This window comes from Rhamphochromis longiceps, linkage group LG5 (assembly GCF_057381845.1).
Source record: "Rhamphochromis longiceps isolate RC_006_pf linkage group LG5, R_longiceps_female_GT1.1, whole genome shotgun sequence".
NCBI lineage: Eukaryota > Metazoa > Chordata > Actinopteri > Cichliformes > Cichlidae > Rhamphochromis > Rhamphochromis longiceps.
Window position 1 is genome coordinate 28,931,491 of NC_140561.1, and position 26,564 is coordinate 28,958,054.

General features: G+C 39.7%; 1 protein-coding gene and 1 long non-coding RNA gene across 3 annotated transcripts; both read left to right on the top strand.

The window, feature by feature from the left end:
• Positions 1-73: 73 nt before the first annotated feature.
• Positions 74-14,144, top strand: LOC146670278 (protein-glutamine gamma-glutamyltransferase E-like). The gene is made up of 15 exons (XM_085407103.1): positions 74-163; positions 1,390-1,560; positions 2,970-3,224; positions 3,366-3,484; positions 4,383-4,511; positions 4,758-4,935; positions 5,223-5,358; positions 7,430-7,539; positions 7,671-7,786; positions 7,901-8,027; positions 11,147-11,292; positions 12,175-12,349; positions 12,491-12,654; positions 13,240-13,373; positions 13,846-14,144. The coding sequence occupies exons 1-15, from the start codon at positions 139-141 to the stop codon at positions 13,991-13,993; spliced, it is 2,133 nt and encodes a 710-aa protein (XP_085263229.1). The 5' UTR covers positions 74-138; the 3' UTR covers positions 13,994-14,144.
• On the top strand, positions 8,199-11,129 carry LOC146670279 (uncharacterized). Of its 2 annotated transcripts, XR_014911772.1 has the most exons (4): positions 8,199-9,697; positions 9,778-9,890; positions 10,022-10,059; positions 10,497-11,129. It is a non-coding gene; the product is annotated as an uncharacterized LOC146670279 (long non-coding RNA). The 2 variants fall into 2 exon arrangements; XR_014911771.1 differs by having other exon boundaries at positions 8,199-9,890.
• Positions 14,145-26,564: the final 12,420 nt, after the last annotated feature.

Here is a 26,564-nt window from a genome sequence, read left to right on the forward strand (position 1 = left end):
ATCTAGTTTGTGAAATGGGGATGGGTGTAGGAGTTGGTTTAAAATCCACCATGGTTCAGCGTATCCTGTCAGTGTGCTGGTCAGCGCCTTCCAGAGAGCTTCTCGCTGTACTTAAACTGCTGCAGAAAGTCTAGAAAGATGTCATCGGAGACCAGACGGTCAAGTAAGTACAGCAACTTTTGAATGTACATTAACTGAATTTTACCATCATTTACAATACATCGCACCTTATATATATTGTATGCATGAAGAATGTATTGTTATTTACATTTTCTTTTTAACACAAGATGTATTATTTACATAATAAAATGTATTTACATAATATTATATCACATGGTTTGTTAGAAGCAAAAGCAAAATAAAAAAGAGATTTTTAGAAAAGGTTGCATCTGTGTCAGTTTTTATCTGGTAAATTAAATACAATATCATAAAATGCTTATAGATGATATGACTTCAGTCACCTTTGCAGTTTCTTTAAAAAAGCTTCTGGGGAATAAAAATGCATTGGATTAAAGCAAGTGAAGATTTTTTTGTGATATGCTCAACTTTATCACAATAAAAAACAAAACCCAGACAAAGCTAACGGCGTGCCTGTGGTCATTATCTCACAACCGTGAAAATCCAAAATATGTTCTGTAAAACAAAATTAGGTCCAGGTTCAAGTCAGTTTAAATACCAGTATGCCAGATTGATTTTTATACAGCATGCCTCATTCACACACATTACACAAGCACTTTTTTATGCCTCAGTACTTTCTGTCTAATATTTATACTCTGACGGAGACATCAGAGAACAACTAGGGGTTTAATCTTGTCCAATGTTCTTTGGCAGGCAGACTGAAGCAGCCAGGGATTGAATCACTAACTCTCCGATTAGATGACCTGCTTTACCTTCTGAGCTCCATTAAATTATTGTGCTTACATTTATCCATTTCTTGAGCAGACATCTATAAATAACCTTAGAATGAAACATCTGGCTTTTCTTATCTCAAGACCAAACTTACTTCTTAAATGCTGAAATGTGTTGCTGTTTCTGTTCAGTCATCCTAATTGTCCAATTCTTGCATCAACATCATAACTAAAAAGTAGGACATGTTGGAGGAAAGGGGTTTTCAGATTTGAACTCAGCAAGTAAACTTTGTCAAAGTAAAGGTGCAATTCTTGACAGTTTGAAAAGATGGAGTAAACATATCACCACTGTGGGCTTTAGTCCTTAAGTGTGGAATAGTTAATTTGACATTTAAGGCAAACATATGGAGAGAAAAGGGAAAGGAAAACACACACAGACACACACAAAAGACATTAACAGGATGAAGGTTCCAGTATCCTGGAAAACTAGCCACAATTCTTTTGATTTTGTCTGTTTCAGTTATATTTTTATTTTTTCCAGTTTTTAAAGGAGTCGGTCTCAACTATGAGATCAACAACACTGAACACCACACCAAAAAACTCTCAAAGGATCAGCTGATTGTGAGGAGAGGTCAGCCGTTCACTGTGAAAGTTGAACTGACGCAACCTTTCAACCCTGACCTTTACCCGCTCACCATCACTGCAGAAACAGGTTGGTCTGTAGTTATACAATGAAGATGTTTTTTAAATTGCATATAACTTTCTTTTAATAGATTTTGTTTATTGAAGTAATAAAAGAACTGTTTGAAAATTGATTTCCATGTATCAACAGTGTTTTATGAGGGTTTTTTTTTCTTGTTTCTGTTTTCTCTATTTTCTTCTTTTTCTCTGTTTTATCAGCAATATTAATGTTTCGGAATTCTTAATATGGATGTCTATCAAGACCTTTGTGAAACCCATTAAAAATGAAAGATACATGCGTGTTAGTGTAGTTTAAAAAGAGCTCTTAAACACAGGAGCCAGATATTTCAAACAGAGAGCAGGTTTTATATTTATTAATAGAAAGAGAGATTAAGAGAAATTATGTCAGGTGACAGCAATGAGGGTGGAGCAGACAATTGAAAGGGTGAGGAGAAAGCTAGACATAACACAAAGGGGAAAGGCTCTGTTGTAAATAAACTAAGTTTTACTTCTTAAAGGCTTTCACCTACTAGCACAGTTGGATGTGACCAGAGTTTTTCTTTTGCTTTCAGTCATTGGTTGCAATGTCTTTGTTGGCATGAAATTAAAAAGGGAGGCAGTGACTGGCATGATTGAAATGTGCATGGAAGTACAGTACATAATGCAAATTCTAACAAGTTTGAAAGTTAATATTTACCCCAGCTGTCATAGAATGAGAGGTGCAAGTCTATAATGAGACACATTTACTTGTTCTGTGTTGTACATGTATATGTGGTCAATATCTTAGTAAACATGGCTAAACTTTCAAATGGTAACCTATAATGCTCATTTATAGCTCCATAGATTTATTCTTGGACTGTGCTCAACTTTGAACCCATTTCCCCTTTTAATGCATAATTTAAAAAAAAGAGTAATGATGCATCTTTAAGGTACTGATTTATGTTTATTAAATTCTTTTTTTGGACATGGAAGGTCCTGTCAGGGACCATAGACGGTAAGTTAAAGATGGATCCAGTTGGTGTGACAGTTTCCACCAGTTTATAGACAGTGGTGTTTTAAAGCCTTGACCTGACTGACATGTCAAGGAAAAGGACTGAGAAACATGACACACACCTGCACTAGTGACTTGTCACTCATAGAGCATTGTTTCTGATGATAATGAAGAACAACGTTGTAACAGGAACATGATGTTGCATTCAGTAAAATTTGAAAATAGGGACTGCGACCATAAACCATTAAAGTGCTTACTTACTGCTGTTTTCTCATAGTCTTCTTTGCAACTGCACTTTTTTAAACAGTCACCACCTGCTGGTCATTAGAATTAATGCGGGTTTAAGAAGGATAGTTTTCATAATGTCCATCTTTGGTGGTTAAAACGGTTTGATTGTATTGTATTGTTTATCTCTAGTTACCTATTACCTCTGTGAATCCTCTCAACAGGAAAACATCCATCCGAGAACCTGGGGACAAAGTCATGCTTTGGTATTCCAGACAAAATCAGCCGTTCGCCGTCAGCGAAGGCGGTATGGAAGGTGGAGCTTGAGAAGAGATCTTACCCACTAACGGGTTCCTTAAATTTGACCATTACCCCTCCAGCTGACGCTCCAATCGGAAAGTACAACTTAACTGCCAGATATAGGAACGAGGAAACCTTGTTGGCAACTCTGGTAGTGCTCTTCAATCCCTGGTGCCCTGGTAGGTTTGTTATCTTTCTGTCTGCTGCCAGTTTGCCTAACTGTCCATCAACACTGTTCATCTGTTGCTGTTGTTTTCCTTAAAAACACTATCCATTGATCTTTATGTCTTAAGTATTTATCCCTGTCCTTTTTACTGTAGATGATTCAGTGTCTCTCTCTGATGAGGCACAGAGACAGGAGTATGTGTTGAATGAACATGGTATAATCTATAGTGGAAGTGAGAACTACATCAGATCTGTTCCCTGGGACTTTGGGCAGGTATACACCACACACGCGCGCACACACACACACACACACACACACACACACACACACACACACACACACACACACACACACACACACACACACACACACACACACACACATATGTCGGGTGTTGTCTCATTGACATAATGCTTTCCCTAGCCGCTTACCCTAATCCTAACCATCAAAAATGAATGCCTAACCCTAACCCTTCCCCTAAACCTAACCATAACCCAATTGTAACCCTGACACTAAAACCACATTTTGAGTCTGAAAAATGCCTTCAAACTCATGGGGACTTGGGTTTTGGTTGGGCCCCACAAGTATGGTACATTTTAGATTTTGGTCTACACCAAGATAGGAAAAACCAGTACACACATACAAACACACTTTGTGTAGGTTTATTAGATTTTTGACACTGAGTTTAATAAATAGACACCAAATAGCACCATATTAAAAAGGCACAATCTTATCTTTCAAAATGGTAGCTACTGAATAATGCTAAAATTTTATTGCTACTGCATATTTTATTTTAAGGGTTTAAACACCATTGTCTTCACACCACTATAATATTTTATCTTCTATAAAGCAAAATAAAACTGGTTAATTTAAAGGGGTGTATACAGTATCTAGAATAATTTAAGATTCTTGATAAATGTTTAACACAAGAGAAAGAAGATGTAACCACCATCAACCTTTGCATAAGCAAAAAGATATTTATGTTTGCTAATTGCTTGCAGGTAAATTTTAAGAATGTACTCACACAGAATGACTCAGTGAGTCACATAGATACAATCTGACACTACTGTAGATAATTTTTGACGATAAGTATGAATAGACTTGCTCTGCTATGAAGTATGAATGACTTACACCACTGTAGTTTAAGATAAGCTGCTCTCTTCCTGCCCAGTTTGAAGAAGACATGGTGAAGATTTGTCTGAAGATCTTGGATGTCAACCCCAAACACCTGGCAAATGCAGCCAATGATGTTTCTGCTCGCTGTAACCCCATCTACGTCAGTCGTGTGGTCAGCGCCATGGTAGGATATTTATGAATATACATCTGTTCTGTACAGATGTATTTTATTTGCAAAGAACATTTCTGCAAAAGGGTGATTTAAAGGATTATACTTTAAATATAAAAGGAATCAAGGTAACATGTAGGAAGGAATGGTTTATGGCATTTTGTTAATCAATGTTTTATAACCATTTTGAGGGAAACCATAGCTCACTTGTATAAATCACAATATAAGAAGGAGAACTTTGTTTTCCTTTTTTGCTTCCAGATCAACAGTAATGATGACTATGGCGTCGTGGAGGGACGGTGGTCAGGTCCATACTCGGGTGGGAATGAACCCACTCACTGGTCTGGCAGCTATCCCATCCTCAAGCACTGGTATGACATCAACTGCCAATCAGTCAAATATGGACAGTGCTGGGTATTTGCTGGCGTGATGTGTTCAGGTACTTACTAACTCTGCAAGTCCTTACTCACAGTACAACCGCCAATTTTCTAGACCAAAGTACTAATGTAGGATAATACTAGATGTTCTCTGGAAGTTCATAATATTACTGATATGCAGGGGTCTCATCTGTCTTTTCCTTACTTACAACTTTCTATCACTGGGCCAGCTAGTGGCATAGCATTAAGAATAATGATATTTAACAATAAAATCTAATGTACAATTTGACAAATGCTTCATTCACTTCTTTTCTTTTTTTGGCTGTTTTCTTTGTTTTTTGGGATCCAGTAATGCGTCTGTTGGGCATCCCATGCCGTGTGATCACCAACTTCCAGTCAGCTCATGACAGTAACAAGAATCTCACCATTGATGTGTACCATGCTGACTATGGAGTGAGAGAGAAAGAGACCAAGGACAGTGTCTGGTAAGACATCTATCTATCTATCTATCTATCTCTATATATTAGGGGTGCAACATACACAAAATTCACGGTTCGGTTCGATACTTTGGTGTCACGGTTTGATATTTTTTCGATACAAAAAAATGTTCATGCCTTTTTAATTTGTCATTTATTAAAATTATAAATATATATTTTAACTCAAAAGTACAGTTTTTAAATTTAATGTTGCTGAAACAACAAAGTAATAAAATAATAAATCTATCTGATCGAGAAATTACTCGAGAGTTTATTACAGAGAAATGACTCTTTCCAAAATAAAAGCTATACTATACGCTTCTTCTGGGGTATATTCTCAGCAGCATATGAAACATATCAGGTCCCCATAAGGAGAATCACGTGCTAAAGGCTGTCTAAATGACTCAGGTAAAGTTTGTAGCATGCGTGCTTGTTGTTTTTGTCTGCTTCCACTTGTCTTTGCACTAGGATGATGTCGGTGTAAATGTGCAGTCATATTCGTTGTGTTCCCACTAGTGCTGTCAGCGTTAATCTGAAATGATGTTAACGCCACAACACAGCAAATCTCCGTTAACGAGCTACCACGGATCGCCCCGTGCTTCAGCTGGACGGCGTCAACACGTTAACGAGCTAACTGCGCTAACGCAGTAGTTCCCACCAATGTAATTGAGCATTGCGTGGCACATCCGACATACTGTTTTACTTTTGTCCATGACGCGCTTACCTTCAGGGTCATACTTCACATGAAGACCAAAATAGTTCCAAAGGCCAGATCTGAATGAGGATGGGGGAGGTTCAATTTGCCATGTTGCAACGAGCTTAGCTTCTGTCTTGCTAGCTTGCCTGCGCCTCAGTGGATCTGCGCTCGACAGTGCAGCCTAGACAGAGTAGTCAAACGCAGATCCACTGAGCTCTCAACACAGACAGCATCGTCAGAAGAAAAGTTGATAAAATTAATTTAAAATTTAGTATTGTTCGATACATATGCGTACTGAACCGAAAGCACTGTATCGAACGGTTCAATATCGATATGAGTATCGTTGCACCCCTAATATATATATAGATATATAGATATATTTTTTATTTTTTTTCCCCACTCACCCTGCATGTGAGATTTGTTTGTCCTTTAACCTCGGGTCCTCAGCCAGAGGCCTGGCAGTTTGAGGGACCTATGAAGTCTGTGAGTCTTGGCTGGGGAGGGTCTGGCTTTTCATTTAATTTGTACTTTGCACTGCTGATTTACTTGTGGTTCCTGGAATATTTAAAAGTAGAATGGGAGTCCTCAGCTTTCAGGCCCCTGTTCTGTGAAACCAGTTCCTAGTTTGGAACTGGGAGACAGACACCATCTCTATTTTTAAGATTAGACTTAAACCATTTCTTTTTTATTAAGCATGTAGTTAGGGAAGGACCAGGTGGCCCTGAATCCTCTCTTAGTTACGCTGCAGTAGGTCTAGGCTATTGCAGGGGCCTCCCATGATATCTGGAGGATGGCGGGAGGAAGATCGATAGTAACATAAAACTGACTTTTGATTTTTTCCGTTATGGTGGACTAGGCCAAGAGTTAGGCTTTCAAAATGAATTAAAACTCCATCTAAGTCTATGATTAATTTGATTAATAGATTGAAGTAGAAAAGTAGAAGATTGTTGTCACTCTACCTCCTCATCCTGTGTTTCAAGTTTCTGACAGTGGGATGGAGGGGGTGTGGACTCATTTAAGCTAACATGATATAACCTGTTGTAACCAGGTTTCAGTAAGGCAGAACAAATTAATATGTTGTCAGTTATTAAATCATTTAATAAAAAGGACTTATAAGAGAGAGCCCTAATATTTTATAATTCACATTTAACTGTTTTACTCTTTGGTGCAGCTGAAGATGGTATATTATTCTTTCTTTGTAATTGTCCATGTTTAAATTAATTTGTCAAAATCATCAACAACCCCCCAGTTTTTGATCAACCACTTTAATTTCCTTATGCTGTCACTTAGTCCAGCTCTGTTGACTGTTCTGGACTTTCTAAATCCAGTGTTGAGTTTCCACTCACTCCAACATCAGAATGTTGTGTTCTGTATCTGTTTAAGGAACTTCCACGTCTGGTTAGAGTGCTGGATGACCCGAACTGACCTGGCAAAGGATGGAAAATATGACGGGTGGCAAGTTGTGGATCCAACACCACAGGAAAAGAGTGACGGTATGAAATTTCTTGTCTAAACTGTTTCTTCCTTTGTTTTATTACTTTAATTTATTGATAGTAAATATAAGATAAATTTCTAAGTATTGCGTTTGAACACTTTGTCTGAATGAGCTGCTCTACATATGCAGGTGTATACTGCTGCGGTCCAGCCCCAGTCAAAGCCATCTTGGATGGAGAAACTGATCTCAAATATGATGTCCCATTTGTCTTTGCTGAGGTCAATGCGGACTGCATTGACTGGCTGGTTAGTATACATAGCTCGACTCTATGAATACATGGATATCCCATTTAGAAGGAAGTCTTTGGCAGAAATGTTTTATGTCTAGTTTTGTGTTCTAAATAGTTTTTTTGTGTTCAGTGTAAAGCTGATGGCACAATGACGAAAATGCTCTCTGACACCAAGTCAGTCGGACAGAATATCTCCACCAAGACTGTTGGCTCCAACACGAGGCTGGACATCACAGACAAGTACAAGTACAAGGAAGGTGAGTTCAGCTGACAAACTCAAAGATTTGAGCTGACCATTTCGTCCATTGCCATCCTGATATTATGAAACTATACACACGTGGACAAAATTGTTGGTACCCTTCAGTCAATGAAAGAAAAACTCACAATGGTCACAGAAAGAACTTTAATCTGACAAAAGAAGTAATAAATAAAAATTCTATATATCTTAACCAATGAAAGTCAGACATTGCTTTTCAAGTATGCTTCAACTGACTTATTAAAAAAAAAAAATGCATGAAACAGGCCTGGACACAAAAATGATAGTACCCACAGCTTAATATTTTGTTGCACAACCTTTTGAGGCAATCACTGCAATCAAACGATTCCTGTAACTGTCAATGAGACTTCTGCACCTCTCAGCAGGTATTTTGGCCCACTCCTCATGAGCAAACTGCTCCAGTTGTTTCCAGTTTGAACGACGCCTTTTCCAGACTGCATGTTTCAGCTCCTTTCAAAGGTGCTCAATAGGATTGAGGTCAGGGCTCATAGAAGGCCACTTTAAAATAGTCCAATGCTTTCCCCTTAGCCATTTTTGTGTGTTTTTGGTCATTGTCCTGTTGTAAGACCCATGACCTGTGAGCTTTCTGACACTGGCCAGCACATTTCTCTCTAGAATCGAGTAGTCTTGAGATTTCATTGTACCCTGCACAGATTCGAGACACCCTGTGCCAGATGCAGCAAAGCAGTCCCAGAACATAACCGAGCCTCCCCCATGTTTCAAAGTTGGGACAGTGTTCTTTTCTTGATATGCTTCATTTTTCCGTCTGTGAACATAGAGCTGATGTGCCTTGGCAAAAAGTTAAATTTTTGTCTCATCTGTCCACAGGACATTCTCCCAGAAACTTGACATATTCCAGTCTGGCTTTTTTATGATTTGTTTTCAACCATGGTGTCCTCCTTGGTCATCTCCCATGTAGCCTACTTCGGCTCAAACAACAACAGATGGTGCGATCTGACACTGATGTTCTTTGAGAATGAATCTTAGCTTGGATCTTTTTAGAAGTCTTTCTGGGCTTTTGTTACCATGCGAATTATCCGTCTCTTTGATTTGTCATCAATTTTCCTCCTGTGGCCACATCCAGGGAGGTTGGCTACAGTCCCATGGATCTTAAATTGCTGAATGGCATGTACAACTGTAGTCACAGGAATATCTAGCTGCTTGGAGATGGTCTTGTAGCCTTTACCTTTAACATTATTTTCTTTCTAATCTCCTGAGACAACTCTTTCCTTTGCTTCCTCTGGTCCATGTTGAGTGTGGTACACACTAGTGATGGGACGTTCTGTATCGAGGCTTCGGAGCGTGTGTCGAGTAATGGAGGGGGCGTTTCCGCGAAGCGCGTATCGAGGCTTGCTTCATTTATGGGAGGAGCTGAAAATGATGACGTCCGAAGCCTCGCTGCCCGGCTGTACCACGTGACTGGTTCATGAAGTGGTTCGAACTTTGCCGCGAGATATGACAGATATAAACCCCTCAGACTTCATTCAAAATGTGGGTGTTTGATGGAGAGTTGCGGTTAGTGAGAGTTTGGAGACCGTTTGGAGGTTTATGAGAGTGAGGAGAGAAAGTCAGGAGAGAATGGAGCCAGCTAAGAAGAGGAGGATGTCCTCCCCTGTGTGGGAACATTTTGATCTTATTCCTCCCAACAAGGTATTTCTACAGAAGATGTATTTTCATGATACTGATGGTGCAATACAATTTATGTTGAGCTGTCTTGACTTTTGTACAAGGTGAAGTGTTTGCTCTGTGCCAGGGAGCTGGGATATGACAACAACATCCATGCTTAGGCACTACAGAGCTTTGCATGAGAATAAGGGGAACACCGATTGTGGAGCAAGACCAGGTGAGCCATCAAATGTCATGATAATATAGGATGCAGTAATGTTACTAAATGATATAACAATATTATACAACTGTTATAAGTTACGTGTGTGATATTTATATTTGTGCTTTATCTTTATTGTCTTTCCTCAGGAGAACAATCTCAAATAGATGAAGACCTGGTCAGCATGGTGATTGAGGACTCCCAGCCATTTAGCACTGTGGAGGACAAAGGATTCAAAAGATTTGTTAAATCATTAAATCCTAGCTATGTTCTCCCCACTAAAAAGGACGTAAAAGCAGTGAAAATTTAGTTTTTACAGAATAAAATGTGAACAGGCAGGACTGAGGCTCAAAGCCTCAGTGTGTAGCTGTCCATACCTCAACGTTACAAAAGCACAACCACTGTCCACACCCCCAACCACACCTCACCTCACAGTAAATGATCATGTCCATTTTAAGCATTTCCAAATAATCATTTCCCATACTGCCACTATAAATATACACAGTATACTGCCATCACTACAATATACATGTTTTACACACTCCTTTTGTTGTTGACATTTACAGGCTGTGTGCAAAATGCCACACTCTTCAAATTCATGCCAGCTATTATTTTTACGTCCAGTAGGTGTCCTGCTAGAGCAAATGAAGCTTCATGAAGCTTCGCGTTGGGGTGAACCAATTGGATGAAAAGCTTCAGTGCTTCATGGGGCTTCATCTGCCCATCACTAGTACACACCATATCACCAAACAACACAGTGACTACCTGGAGTCCTATATATAGGCCCACTGACTGATTACAAGATTGTGGACACCTGTGATGCTGATTAGTGAACACACTTTGGATTAACATACATGTCCCTTTGGTCACATTATTTTCATTCTTTTCTAGGGGTACCATCATTTTTGTCCAGGCCTGTTTCATGCATTTATTTTTTTAAATAATTCAGTTGAAGCATGGTTGAAAAGCAATGTCTGACTTTCATTGGTTAAGATTTATGGAATTTTTTATTTATTATTACTTTTGACAGATTAAAGTTATTTCTGTGAATTATTTCATAATTTATGTCACATTTTGTATTATTGGGAATTTCAAAATTCAACTATATAAACCTAATGGAGTAATAGGAATTTGCAAAATATATTGCAGATGAAGATGTAATAAACTTCATCAGTAATGAGAAGGTTCATTTCATTATGGTCTGAACATTTGATATTATTTGATAAAAATTAATTTGTGAATCTTGAACTCAACAACATTTTCAATCCCCACAGGCACTGAGAAGGAGAGAACCGTATTTAAATATGCCCTCTCCAGAAATAAGGAGACAATGGGCAATGAAGGGGCCACAAACAGTACCAATGGAACATCTCCTGGGGGCATCGTTCCACAGCCAAAAATAAACATCCAATTTAAAGAGGTACATCACAGAGTTCCTGTTGTATCTCTTTATTTTTCTATTTAAGTGAATCTTAAATATATTTTAGTACTTACTTGGTGTCTGGATTTTCTAAAAAATTTTATTATTACAAATGTAACAAAAAGTTACCTCTGTTGCCTTTTTAAATTAATTTTAATAATTTAACCAAAACAGTTAATGAATAAAAGCTCATCCAATCCACCAGACCCCATAAAACCATAAAAAGGACTGAAAAAAGCACTGTCAATGTGAAATGTGTTATCTCTTATATGCAGTTCTATACTCGTGTCTACAGTATGACCATTTTAGCACACTTGTCCTGCTCTAGCTGAGCAGCCAGTTAGATGAATAACTGGTGGATTGGCTGTTTGCAGGATCATCATCTGACAAGTTTTCTTTTGAAATGTCATCAGGAGGCCCACAAATAGCATTAATGTTAACAACTGTGGTGGTGATTGGGCCAAATGTTTTTGTTGGAACTAAGGATTGCATTCGTCTTTACTGTATGTGCTTTAATGAGAATGAAAACGTTACATTTTAACTATATCTTGTGCATGAAGCACACTGAATGCTGTCTAATTACAAATCACTCATAGTTTATAGCCACTGGCTGAAATTAGCAAAGGCTAGCAAAGGCTGTGCTTAATGGTCTCTACTGTAAATCAATTTTAACAAAAAACCACCCAAAAACCACAACTTATTCAAAAGAGATGACCATTACCGTTGTTACCTAAAAGCAAAGTGCTTATCTAAATTAAGAAAACTCAAATCTCACAAGCTGTTGTTTTAAGCATATCTTTTTAATCATATTTTAAGGAATTGTGCATAATAAACCTGGTGCACAGGGAATTGTACCTTATTCCTCTATTTGTGATGCTGCAGGTATCCAAGCCAAAGGACGGTCAGGACGTGAGTCTGAAGCTGGTGCTGAACAGTGAGAGCAGCACTGCCAGGCCTGTGTCCATCAATATCAGCGTCCAGGCCATGAGATACAATGGCTCACCGGTTGAAAACATCCAGAGTGAGGTAAAGGAAGAGACACTGCTGCCTGGGAAAGGTGAGTCAATTGGATAGGACTGAAGTGTTTTTTGTGGGGTGGGGTTTATTCTTAGATTAGAGATACCTCAAAGACAGATTGAGAGATCAGGTCATATGAGAGACTGCAACAACTATAATTCTCTCCCTCTGTCTGCTCCAGATCTGTCCATCCCTATCTTGGTCCCCTTCTTGGTGTACCATGAGCACATGGTGGACTCTGACAGCATGAAGATTTCAGCTATGGTCACAGATAAGCTGGAGCCGAAAAATGTGTACCTAGCAGTGAATGATGTCATTCTGTTGGATCCTCCAATCTCCATCACAGTGAGTAAAAAACTACCATCTCTCTCACTCTGTAATCATTCTGTAGCTTTGTTCGAAGAACAACTGACACATTAGCTCACAGCTGTTGTTATCTCCTGCTGTACTTGTTTTAATGATAAATATAATTATGTGAAATGAAATAAAGACTTGCTAAATTAGCACAAAACAAAAAGCACCATCGCTGCCAGTTGACATGTCTTGTATTTAAAAGTAATTGGTCATGGAGCTGGTACAGTTAAACTGAAACTGATTGCTACATGAGGAGTTAGGTCACATTATTACAGTTGGCAGTCTTTAATGTATACCAAATTTCATATTTGTCCTTCGGGATGGAACACGTGAGTGTGCCCAAACCTTTATCTGATATCATGCGCGATGGTCAGAGAGTGAGTGTTTTTCTATGTGCATGACTGTGTATAAAACATGCACCTCCTGTATCTGTGGTGTTGTATGATGTGGGCTGTCATATTTATAGCAGAAGTTGCATAAACTGAAAGTGATATACGTGTTGTGGTTTCTAATTTTTGGTTGGGAAAAATATTGCATATGCAAAAGTTTTTGAACTGTAAAATCTTTGTCTTTTAGACTCCCAGTCTGGCAAGCGTGAACCAAAGCACAACTGCTGAAGTGGTTTTCATGAACCCAGTCAACAAGACACTGACAGATTGCACTCTGACTATTTCTGGAAGTGGTCTCGTGGACGGAGAGCAAAATTGCATGTAAGCGTGTGTGCATAATTTAAACTTATCTGGATTCTAAATGCTTGTGTACAGTTTTACACAACAAGTGTTGTGTGCACCAGTTTTTCCTCCATGTAGCAATGGCATTATTTCCGTCTTCACACCACCTGAAATGACACAGGCTCACTAGAAGCTGATCACACCTGGGTGTGGGTCCCTAACGTCTCGGGGCTCAGCTGGGGTCTTTCCCCTTTATCTAGCCACTGACTACAGTGCTCAGCAGTCCCTGAGATTTCTGTAATGGTGTGTAAAACAGTGGAGTAAAACAGTGGATGGGCCATTGAAATCAGGACAGCAAAATTCCAGTGGAGAAACTTCTGCTCACCTCCTTGGCCCATCTTGCAGCTTCCTCCTGTCGTCACAGTTCTAGGAACACAAGCTTTTACCAATCCGGTCTCACAAATTAAACATTAACCTTAACTGTTCTGTTTTACTCTTATGTTTCCCTCAGACTTCCAGACCTGAAACCAAGCCACAGGTTTCGTGTTACGTTTTTCTTACTTCCCAAGAAGACTGGCAAGAAGACCGTCCTGGCTGACTTTGACTGCTCCTCCTTCAGAGACCTCAAGTGCACCTGTACTGTCAATGTCCAACCATAATTCCTCAGAATCACAGGGTAGAAGCTGTGTAATTTTAGTCAGTAAATAAAATTAAAAAAATTAAAAAAAAAAACTTGATGTGGACATTTTATTTTTACACAATTTGGTAAAGGGTCAGTAAGTGATTGCATAATTTTGCCAAATAAACTGTCAAAACCTTGTGGATGTTTGGGTCATTTTTTGTGTACTTTAGAAGTGTCAAGAAAAAAAAAAAAAAAAAAAAAAAAAAAAAGAAGTGTCACAGTCTGGTGGAGGTAGACTGTAGGAATTTGTAAAGAGGACCCAAAATGCAGACACAAAAGGAACGTGGAACCAAAACTTGGGTATTAACAAAAAGCGAGCCGTTTAATGAGGCTGGTAAGAAATGTACAAACAAAGAGCAAGGCTAACTGAAGCAAAACTAACATTAACCTAAACTGGGAGAACTAAACAAACAAGAACAACCTGGACATGAAACATGACGTGAACAACAGACGACCTGACAAAGGACGAACAGAAACACACAGACTAAATACACACAAGGGTGATTAGGGGAAGTGGAAACACATGGGGAAACAGCTGACACTAACGAGAAAAAGGAAGCAAAGCTGACTACACTGACGTAGGACATGGACCTTCAAAATAAAAGAGGCAACGTGAGACGCAGACATGACAATACAAACTTGACAGGGGTAGAAGACACAAGAGGAATCTAATAAACAAATGAACTTAGATAACCTAATGAACTTAAACATAAACCATAAACATCAAAAATAAACTAAAACTCAAAACGCTGGGTCAAACGACCCAGATTCGTAACAAGAAGTCGATCACACCAACACAACTCATTCTTTCTTTGCTGTTTGTTTGTAATCATTCATGCTCAGTATCATTCAGTTTACAGTCTCCTTGTGCTAATAATGTTTCTTATTATTATAAAGGACGACCGTGGCTCAGGGGGTTGGGAAGCGTATCTGTAAGTGGAAGGTCACCGGTTCAATCCCCGGGCTCTCTGTCCTGGTCGTTGTGTCCTTGGGCAAGACACTTTACCCTACTGGCGTTGGCCAGAGGGGCCGATGGCGCAATATAGCAGCCTCACTTCTGTCAGTCTGCCCCAGGACAGCTGTGGCTACAACCGTAGCTGCCTCCACCAATGTGAGAGTGAATGAATAATGGCATTGTAAAGTGCTTTGGGTGCCTTAAAAAGCGCTATATAAATCCAATCCATTATTATTATTTGTTGTTTGGGACACAAGAGAACAGGTGTGTCATAAAAAGAATTATGATACAGAATAACGTGTCTGTTTGCGTCACTCTACATTTACTTTTGTTCAGTCATAAGTAAAGAACATTTTATTTATTATCATTTGGTTATTGTTACCACCATTACTTTACTTAAATTGTTTGCATAGTTACACCATTGTTAGTCACATATCTGCACCACGAACTTGTACAGAAAGTACAGCACTGATGTTTTATATAAATGTCACATTTTGTATTATATGTCATCACTACTACCACATACACTGAAATAAAAGCTGACACCACTGCACATTGTAAGCTGTTACTGGGACATCAGATACAAATTCTGCACTGGTGTTGTCATCATCCCTCAGTGGCCTAAAGGAGACATTAGACCGCAGTGTTACTCAGACCATACAGTGTGTTTCAGAGTCAGATTTGTGAAGAAAAACAACTGACAATATATTTGTTCAGGAAATGCAAAGATTTGCTTTTAAAAGAATGTACAGCTGGAATATGAAAAGTCAAAATGGACAAAGTTTTAATACAAAAAAAGTTAAAAAACATACAGAAGGAATAACCTTACAATGCCACTATTTACTGGGAAAAATCCAAAGTATGTTCTTTATCTAATTATTTTAAGAAATTCTGACATTTCATAATGTCTAAAGTAGTGGTTGGCTAATTGTCTGACCTTCCACCAGATAACAATTAGCAGGGCTTTAATTAAAAAAACAAAAAAACAATTTAAAAGCCCATTATAAAATGGAGTGGGTGGAAACAAGTGTGAGGTGTGTTTTGTGACAGAAGGATATCATCAATAGGGAAAATGAAAGTTGCTATGATGTATGGTTTCAAGACAGTGGCCCAAACAAAAAGACAGGAGGCCGAGGTGGAGGTGGCAGAGCTGAAAATGTTAAGGTTTTCACTGGGAGTGACCAGAATGACGTTTCTGTGTCTGTGGGGTCATCTTGTCTAATTTCAAAGGATAAAATTGTGATTTAATTTGATAGTTTAAAACTAATAAATAAATAAAAAACATATGTGCAGAAACAATCATTTTTACTTGATGCAGTCAAAATTGATTGTGTCTCCATTTGTGAATTGATTTGAAATAAACCTTGTTTTTTTCCAGCATTATAACTTCAGTTCGCGGCGGTTTTCACCTTCTGTTCTCTCCGTGTCTCAGGCCTGCCTCTGTGCCGACACGTGAGATGCACCTCATTGTGGAGGATGTCATAAAAATGGGTGGAGCTCACAGTCAAAGGTTAGAGCTTTATTCACAATGTGCTTATAAAAACTACCAGAAAAAGCTGCTGGCGTCTCTGCTTGCCCATTTCCATCTTTGGTTATCGGAGACTGACATGCCTGTAAAACAGAGATAGCTGCAGCAAAAAAACAATTAGAGCTCTCGACTGTGTACTCAACTCCCCCTGGCTTCTGCTCCACGGCTGCTGAGTGAGCCCTCATCTGGGACTCTCCTCAGCTCTTTCTGGGACAGTGGCGCGGCTGCCCCTATGTTGGTCTTCCTTGGTCTCTTGTGTTCTGGGGGCCTCTGGATGTCTGGAGTTTTGATCTCCTCCATACCTGCTTCATGCCCTGGAGGACGGGGCTGTGGCCCCCCCACACCCTCTAGCAGATCATTACATGAAGGAACCTTTTAAAAACAAGCGCGTCCATGCTCACAGGTGTACACACGGGTGATCACACCCACAAACTACACCCTTTTTTGCTCCTACCTCAAAGCACACTGTGTTCTGTTGATCTTATGTGCTGCACAATAATGTTTAATATTTAGTATTTACTGTCATATTCCCATATATCATTGTGATGTTGTTTATTCTATTACTCTTGTTCTCTTCTGCTTGTTTTCTTTTTTCTTTCTCAACAGGTGATCCAGGTGATTGATATATGCTTTTTTTTTTTTTTTTTTGGCTGCCCATTCTGTTGGTTTTTGTTTTTTGCCCTTCTCCCCCGTCCCTCTTCTCAGCTGTTTCTCTTTCCCTCTTTCTTTCTCCCCTTCTTTCCCCCAGTCAAGTCTGTCCCGTATTCCATCCATCCATCCATTCGCTTATCCTTTTCTGGGTCGCGGGGGGCGCTGGAGCCTATCCCAGCTGTCATAGGGCGAAAGGCAGGGTACACCCTGGACAGGTCGCCAGTCTGTCGCAGGGCTAACATATAGGGACAGACAACCATTCACACTCACATTCACTCGCACATTCACACCTAGTGACAATTTGGATTAATCAATTAACCTATCCCCACAAGCTGCATGTCTTTGGATGGTGGGAGGAAGCCAGAGTACCCGGAGAGAACCCACGCAAACACGGGGAGAACATGCAAACTCCACACAGAAAGACCCCGGCCTGATGGTGGAATTGAACTCAGGATCTTCTTGCTGTGCGGCAACAGTGCTAACCACCGTGCCACCGTGCTGCCCAATAAACGAATAAACAATAAAAGGTGAATCAAATGGACCATTATGGCAAGGCTGGGATGGTCAATTTGGTAAAGTAAATCCGTTGGGCATATTTCTTTGCCTTTAGACAACAATTCTGATGGCAAAAGAGCCAAACGGGACAGGCAAAAAAAAAAAAAAAAAAAAAAAAAAAAAAGAGCTCTCGACTGTGGCCACAAGATGGCAGAAATGTAAAAAAATTAAAAATAAAAAAAGATACTCCCATTATTGGTGAAGTCTTTCCTGTCTTTTTTGAAGATTTTTTTTTTTATTTCCTTTAAAGTAGATTGAAAGCACAAAATGAACAGAAATTAAGACAGAAATGAAGCTGAAATTAAACATGAAAACAAATAAAGGTATGTTTTACCCATAGATTTTGACATCATAATTAAGTGGCCAAAAAAATTTCGTCATTTAGCTAAAAACACAAAATAAAATTTGATTCAATTTTATTCATAAAATGACAAATCGCAGCAACAGTTTCCTCAAGGCACATGATATTCTAAGGTAAAGACCCTACAAAGATAGATATAAACCAGATAAAACCTCAACAGTCTCCCTTCTAATAAAAAGAAATCTCTGGCACAACCAGGCTCAGGGAGGGGCAGCCATCTGCCATGACGGTTTGGGAGTGAGGGAAGAAAGACAGGACAAGAACAGGATACACTGTCCAAGAGGGTCAGAGCTTAACAATAACTAATGACCAAGCTTTACAAGGTTTTAATACAAGTGTATTGATGTTCCGCAGATAATAAGGCAGCAGTAATGGTGTTTTTTTTAATCAGAGGTTTGAGTTTTGAAATTGAACAGGTATACACACACATACACTGTGAATTTTATATTGGCTTCACTTTTTACAAGCAGGCCTTTATTTCAAACAGACCAACAGAGATTATTGTCAATTTTGTTCTATTTCATTTTTTAGAAAAATTATATGAATACCAAAGTGCCAAAAAGTGCAATTGAAGCTGGCTGATAAAAGGGAGTCAGTCAGGGAGTCAAACTCCAACTTTACACAAAACACATGCCCTGTGAGAGAAGGATGGACAGGTAAATGGTGCGTGCAAGGGGGTGATGAAGACATTTAGATGATGAAGAAATTTACGTCAGCTGTCAAATCCAACAGTGACTTCAACACACCTCAGAACGTGTCCCAACTCGATGACTTGGCTGACATCAGTAAATCTGCCCTGGGTAGATGTAGACTAGGAGGTCAAGAAATAAAAAGAACTAAACAGCACTAACTTTGTAACAGTTAGAGACAGTATTTTTATGCTTCTTTATCTAATACAGATGTTTTAAAAGGTCTTTTATAATATATATGTTGTCTTTTATAAAATCTCCAGATGTTTGTGCATATTGGTACATTTAAGATGAGTGTCAACTTATTCAGGTTGTAACTCGATGTAACAGAACCACAGCAGACTTGACCACATGGCAATGCTTTTCACACACACTTTATTTTTACGGTTGCTGTTTTACAATTGGCTACACCTTTGCAGCTCGCAGCCAAACACATTACCAACAACAACAATTACAGCAGAACCAAGTTCAGACTTTAAGCAGGGCATGATTGCAGATGCCGCTCAGGTGTGTCCGTCTGCAGTGCCAACCACAGACCACGGCCCGCCACATACCCCCATCACCCGACTGTGGCCAGCCCCTGGCCTAGTGACAGGTGTCTGTTTAGGTGACCACCCACGTATACAGCGGCGCTAGTGATGAGGTGGGTCCAGGTTCCGCCCGCATGTGAAGCAGCGGTTCCGGAGCTGGTCTGTGGGCCACCAGTGTGGCAATTGGCAGGAGTGCAGCAATTATGGCCGTGAGCCGGGGCTCATAGGCAGCTCAACGGGTGGCAGGTGTACTGGGAATCCATCCCACCTGCCAAACCATCCTACCTGTTGCTTCTATGCATGCGCACAACACGAAATAAAGTGCAAAACCGTCCTACCTTTGTGAATGTGACCTACAAGCATATTTTAACAGCTAAAATTCAGTGGCAAATCATCCTACCTTTGTTAATAAGAGCTAGAAACACACTCTTACGGGTAAAATTAAGTGCCAAACCATGCTACCTACAGCACACGGCCAGTCCCTCCAGCACCCCGACCTCCAGCTCAGGCGGAAAACGTCCTACTTTGTCAAAACATCCTACCGTAGCGTAAATTTATAGTCATGTCTACCAATCCGTGCTGTCTTATCAGAATATACTACCTTACGTGGTTTATGCCTCCATTGTACATATCTATAGGTAGGTATTTATTTAGGCAGGAGGACTAACATTAATTGACAAGGTTTACACTGTACGCCAGTTTACAGAAGTTTAGAAGTACTAAATCAAGACTTCAAATATGACTTCAACTGAGACTCCAAATTGGAGTATTTTTGCACTGGTGAGAATAGATTTCTTAATATACATCAGAGTTAAAGAGAATATAGTTTGTGATTGCTTGCAACATTATAATATTGCGGTTAATGGGTGTAAGAATACAAAATAGAAAATGGGCCTGGAATGGGAACAAAGAACTGGGGTGCAGGGCAGGAGGACAATCAACCCCCACCCTCAGGGCAGGAAGCAAGAGTTACTGAGGGTGAGGGGCAGACAAAGGGCAAACGGACACTACCTTAAAAGGAGATGGGAGTCAGGGTGTCAGCACCCTTGGCCACTGTACTAGTGTATTTCCATTGCGGGGGTGTTTACTGTAGGGGGTTGGGGGGGGACCAGAGGTTATACTGTAACTGTTGTGTGGAGTTCTTTAGAACAGCCTTTAGCATAGGACTGCATAGGAATGCAGTGTGCTGATCTCCAAATGCATCTGTAAGAATAATGGGTAATAAAAGGATTGTGTAAAATATGGAAACATCTCAGCGTGATCTCTACCAGGACCAAAAGAATCACAGAGACCGGCGTTGTCTCAACAGCACAAAAACCAAAATGCATACTAGCTTGAAAAGTTAACAAATTGACAACAGCTTAAGGAAAACTGTAATAAAGAAGTAAAACATATAATACTAACTGTTTTTCACATGCACGAGATTGGAGTAGGATCAAATAATAGGTGTGTGCTATTAACACCGAAAACATGGCCGTTTTGAGTTGTGCGCATGCGCAGTAACAACAAGTGGGACAGCTTGATAGGTAGGGTGTTTTGTCAGGTGGTTGCTCCACCGCCCTCCTCCAGGTAGCGAGCACCTGACAAAACACCCTACCTATCAAGCTGTCCCACCAACCATCAAACCATCCTACCCGTTGTTTCTGCGCATGCGCACAACACAAAATTAAGTGGCGAACCGTCCTGTATTTGTGAATATTAGCTAGAGAAATACTCTGATATGTAAAATTTATTGCCAAACCATGCTACCTTTGTGAATGTGACCTACAAGCATACTTTAACGGGGGGAAATGACCCGTGTGGCACTTAATTTTACTCGTCAGAGTATTTTTCTAGCTAATATTCACAATGGTAGGACGGTTCGCAACTTAGTCTCGTGTTGTGTCTGGACCTCCTCCACTCCCACGCCTTCGGGGTGGCGGAGGTGTCAGCCAGGACCAGATCAGCAGCTCAGGTGCGTCCGCCTCCTCTGCACCGGCACCGCAGACCATACCCCGCCACACTCAACTACCCATGAAAGTGTCATGCTGTTCCCAGGCCTGTGTTGTTGGACTGCTTGTGCAATTTATATGAAATGTGCTGGCATGTACACAAGGATGTAGCTTTTTCAGCAAGGCAGCTTAAATAAGGTAAAAGAGTTACAGAGTCAGTGATCTACATGCAAAAAATAATGTATCATTTAGTTAAACACGACAGTTTGGTGCACCTCCCTAAGAGTTTTACCCTCAAGTTACATCCTTAAGGTTCAGACAGCACGACATCAGCCTGATTATAGCCCAAATTCAACAACGTATGGTGTCACTCTGGATTTTGATCTCCAAAAAAAAATCATACACAATAGTTCATTTTCACCTTATATGCTGTGTCATAATGAAAGGATTTTTGTCTTTTTGAGTCTTTCATGATGGTCATGCCCATTTGGTTCTCCCGGAGGTTTCTTCCTGTTAAAAGGGAGTTTTTCCTTCCCACTGTCGCCACAGTGCTTGCACATAGGGGGTCATATGATTGTTGGGTTTTTCTCTGTATTTATTATTGTAGGATCTACTGTACAATATAAAGCGCCTTGAGACGACTATATAAATAAATTGAATTGAATTTCATGAGATTAACTGTTATGATCACAGAGGATTCAGTTGGCAATTAGGTGAAACGCTTGAGGACTCACACGCAGGACTCAGAGGCACTGTTGGTATTTATTACAGTTCCACCAGGTGTATATACAAATAGTGCAGGGGTAGTGCTATATACAAAGCAGTGACAGGGAAAAGGCTCCGGGAAATTCCAGGTAGGGAAAAGACACTTGCTCCTCTTCTGACTCTCTCCTATCGTGACCAGTCTCTCTCCAAACACTCACAAAAAAACAGGAATCCACTCAGGGAATGCAGGGTCGGGTCCAGGGGATCTATGTACAGAAGGAAACACACGTTAGGGGTTTTGCGCAGGGAAACGAAAGAGAACTTGCTCAGAGCTGGGCTGCACTGACGCAAGTCACACACAACGATCCAGCGATGAGTAGAAGCCACTCCCTGGCTTAAAGGCTGGCTGCACTGATGAGGCCCAGGTGTTTCCTCTTCAGAGGGGCGTGGGCCGAGGGCGTGAACCCGCCATGAGTTCCACCCTGGCGAGAGAGCGAGAGAGAGAGCAAGAGAGAGAGAGAACACTACTAGTCAGCGGCCTGCTGATCCCCTGACCGTGACAGAAACTCTAAAACTTATGCCATTCACACTGCCTCTGTTGTTGTTGTCCATTTATTTCCTTTCCTGTAATTGCTAGCTTGCCCTTCCTCCTGATGTACTTTGTGAAACAAAGTTTGATAAAGAAGCTGCATATAGTCTGTCTTATCTCTCAGTCATGAAATGGCATGTTTTTATGACTTTACAATTGCCCAATCTGACAGAGTTACGCTCAAAACAAAACAAAAAAAATGTAATTTGAATGTGACTTTTGCATTTCTTTGCAGTAAGAAAGGAATGTTCTTAACTTAAGATTTCCAAAATATACTTATGAATAATAATAATAAAACTCCCCAAGTATAAAGCACAAGTCAGGTTTGATTTTTACTAAACAACAAATGAAATGTATTGAAATTACACTTTCAAAGGGACTTGTTATGCTAATTTCAAATTCATTTTTTGAATTCTTGTGCTCTGCTAGCATAGCTGAACAGTTTAAAATAATCCTTATTTATCATATTGTGGACCTTGGTGCAATTCCCTAGTTTGTCCTCGGTTTAAAACAGCCAATTTAGTTAATTTCTAATGCTTAATTAAACTTTCTTCTGACAGTGACAGTGAGTATGCTGGCATTATAAGTCTCCTTAAAAAATTAAAGTTGTAAAACTACATAAAAAGTTCATGGACATGAAAGTCAAAATAATCTGTACTTGGAAATTTTACGTTGACCATGTAAAACCAGTGAAAAATTGGAGGTTTACGAACAAAAGAAAAATGGAAGTGCCAAACAGATTTCACTGGAATCATTTGTGAAGAAGAGGAACGAAGCTTCCCTTGGGTGTGTTGGAGAATGTTGAGAAACAGGTGGGTGGAGTATCTCAAAACCTGATCTTATCTTTCCACGTTGCATTAAACATGAACATGCCTTATTCATGTCAGTGTTGGGCAATGTGGTTTCTTTCTATGTGTGATATAAAAGAAAAATGTTCTCAGGCTGGAACTGGACAACAAACAGTTTCAGATTAATTTTGAAACACAATGTGTGCCCATAGAAAAATAATTAAGAATTATGAGTCCTTACATGGATTATTTTGTGTGAGAAAAACACAATGTAAGCTGCGTACAAAAACATGTCATAGATCTCATTTAATCAGTACAGATAAGAAGCACAGTATGACAGCCTGATTCAAATACATATACAGAGTCTGCCTCAGAAATGGTTGTGTTAGTATTTCAGATAAGTGCATTAAAATTTGACACAGATACAATGAGAAGGTCAACATCAAGAAAACCGAAGGAAACATACTTTCATTTCATGTCAAAAACAAAGAACAGTTCAGGTAGAACATTTAAAGACTATGTAAGCTGTCTCACTGTCTCCTGTGTAGTGGCCAGTGTTGGGCAAGTTACTTTGAAAAAGTAATTAATTATAGTTACTAGTTACTTCTTCAAAGAAGTAACTGAGTTAGTAATTGAGTTACAAGACTCTAAAAGTAATTAATTACTTGAAAAGTAACTATTGCGTTACTTAAAAAACTTTTTTTTTAACCCTCTGGGGTCCAGGGTATAATAGGCCATTTTTCACTACTTTTGATTTTCCCTCCACATTTCACTGTTAAAAACTATTTACTTTGCTTTGTTTGGTATCATCCTTTTCAGCACAATCTCACGTGTCTGAATTTATAGTTATGTTTTCATTTTGACATACTGTATTAACACAATTGATCTAAAATTAGACAAAAAGCATAAAATTTGAGTAGAAAAAGTTATATTTTATGCTGTAACAACCACAAACATGTTTAATGAATTATATTTCATAACTTTAAATGCAAATATAAATTGCCAATTTTAAAATCATATGCACAGGTTTTGCAAACAAAGTTATTTGCAGCCATTTACCTTTTACCCTTTTTAAAATAATCATTTCAAACTATTTACAGAACAATCAGCTGTTCTGCATTCAATAAGATGCCACAAAAATTATTTGTGCCACTCCAAAAAATAATTTCTGTCCACTATAAAGGAGAACATCACAGCCTGACACCTGCAGACAGCAGTCGCCTCATTGTTTTGACACACAACACAAAACTATCCACAACACTACACACTAACTACACAAGACAACACATTAACTACACACTCCAAACATGCTAAACCTCACAAATCTCTCACATCTCAAAACTCGCTCTCTCTCTCTTTCTGCTCTCTCTCACTCTCTCTCTTGCCGTCACTCCTAAAACTTCCCCCTCTTCCTAAACAACCAAATGTCATGTTGCCATATTATTTTTTGATTGGTCAACATGGTGCATTTTTCCACCAACACGAAAGGGCTGGGGAGGGGGGTTTGGTCATAAGCAGAGAGTGCTTGCTAGCGCTGTCCTTAGACAGTAAACGTGATGAAACTATTGAGGAAAACACGGGTATATATTGTTTATCATGACTCTGGTTTTACGTGGCCTATCAACACAATTTAAAAACTGGTATATATCACCTTGTTGCTTTGTCATCTTGAAGTGATTGGCTTACCACGACTACTTTATTGTTCCTCAGCCAAACAGCAGCACTCAAGCGATTGTTTTGCCCCCTTAGCTCTGGGTGTTGTGCTAGAAAGTGATTGTCTGGCAGAAAGTGATTTCCATCCGCGGGAGCGCGCACAGCTTAAAGTTGTAGCGCCCAGATTACTTACGTAGTCAGTTACTTCCGTGCAACTGATATAAGGTGCGTAAACTGAACACAGCTTCAACCGTCTGTTTCTTGAAAAATAGTAACACGACCGCATTTTCTTGGTAACGGCATTGTAACGATACCGTTGTAACGATAGGAATAATAATTAGTTAGATTACTCGTTACTGAAAAAAAGTAACGCCGTTTCTTGTAACGCTGTAATTCCCATCACTGGTAGTGGCAGATCTAACCTGACATGTAAGATGTGGAAAAGCATAGATTGCAAAACCTGTATAATGAATAAAATGTTATTGGCATTTATTTCTTTTGTTTTTCTGTGTGAGTCCTAAATCATTGCCACAATAATGGGGACTAAAACTTGGAACAGGATGTGAATAAAAACATCAACATGGTCTAGAGCAGATACACCAATTCTTACTGGAATTGAAGCATATTTATGCTCCCTTAGTCACAAGACTTTGCCACAGTGGATAGCTTTGCATTTGATTGTATTTTACACTGGATGCTCTTCCAGAACTCGAGGGATAAAGCCAGAGATCTTTTCAGTTATTAGTGAATGTGAAAACTACGCTTCAGTGAAACATAAATGTACTTTTCCATCTCTTATTCCCAGGAAAATAAGTATGGTTCACAGTCCAGAATGGATTCTTACTGAATGCCAAATGAAAATCAGTACACTGAGCTCTTTCAGGGTTGGACTAACTCTCTAAGCAGTGGAAAGTGAACCCACCCCAACTTTCAATCCATACGCAGTTTCAGCACAGACACCTTTTTGATGATTCAAGAGACAAAACATAAACCAAAGAAATTACTAAATAGTCTGACATCATACAATATTAAGCAATTTTATTGCATAATCAGTGTTACATGTTTCAGTTACGTCTTTCTCATGCACAACTACATTCAACCATGAAAGTAAACTGCATGCCAAGACCTGACCTGAAAAGCATTCCCAGGGTGTTCAAGGTTTTCATTTATTTAGTTCGTCATCGGCTTAAGTTTCATGGAGGAGGTGTGCGCACAAAATAGTATAATTACTGTAGAACAGCCATTAGGCTCGGTCACTCAGGCACGGCTGGCTGATAATAGGTGTGTGCTAGATAGACGGGCGCGTCACTGCAACGCCCCCTGGTTTCTGCTCCGCGGCTGCTGAGTGAGCCCTCATCTGGGACTCTCCTCAGCTCTTTCTGGGACAGTGGCGCAGCTGCCCCTCTGTTGGTCTTCCTTGGTCTCTTGTGTTCTGGGGGCCTCTGGATGTCTGGAGTTTTGATCTCCTCCATACCTGCTTCATGCCCTGGAGGACGGGGCTGTGGCCCCCCCACACCCTCTAGCAGATCATTACATGAAGGAACCTTTTAAAAAACAAAAAACAAACGCGTCCATGCTCACAGGTGTACACACGGGTGATCACACCCACAAAC

What these genes read in the sequence shown, in the direction of transcription:
- LOC146670278 (XM_085407103.1), top strand. Translation starts at nt 139, where the DNA reads ATGTCATCGGAGACCAGACGGTCAA. An exon ending in GAGACCAAGGACAGTGTCTG is followed by an intron (nt 5,359 to 7,429) that starts GTAAGACATCTA and finishes TATCTGTTTAAG; the next exon opens with GAACTTCCACGTCTGGTTAG. An exon ending in CAAGTACAAGTACAAGGAAG is followed by an intron (nt 8,028 to 11,146) that starts GTGAGTTCAGCT and finishes CAATCCCCACAG; the next exon opens with GCACTGAGAAGGAGAGAACC.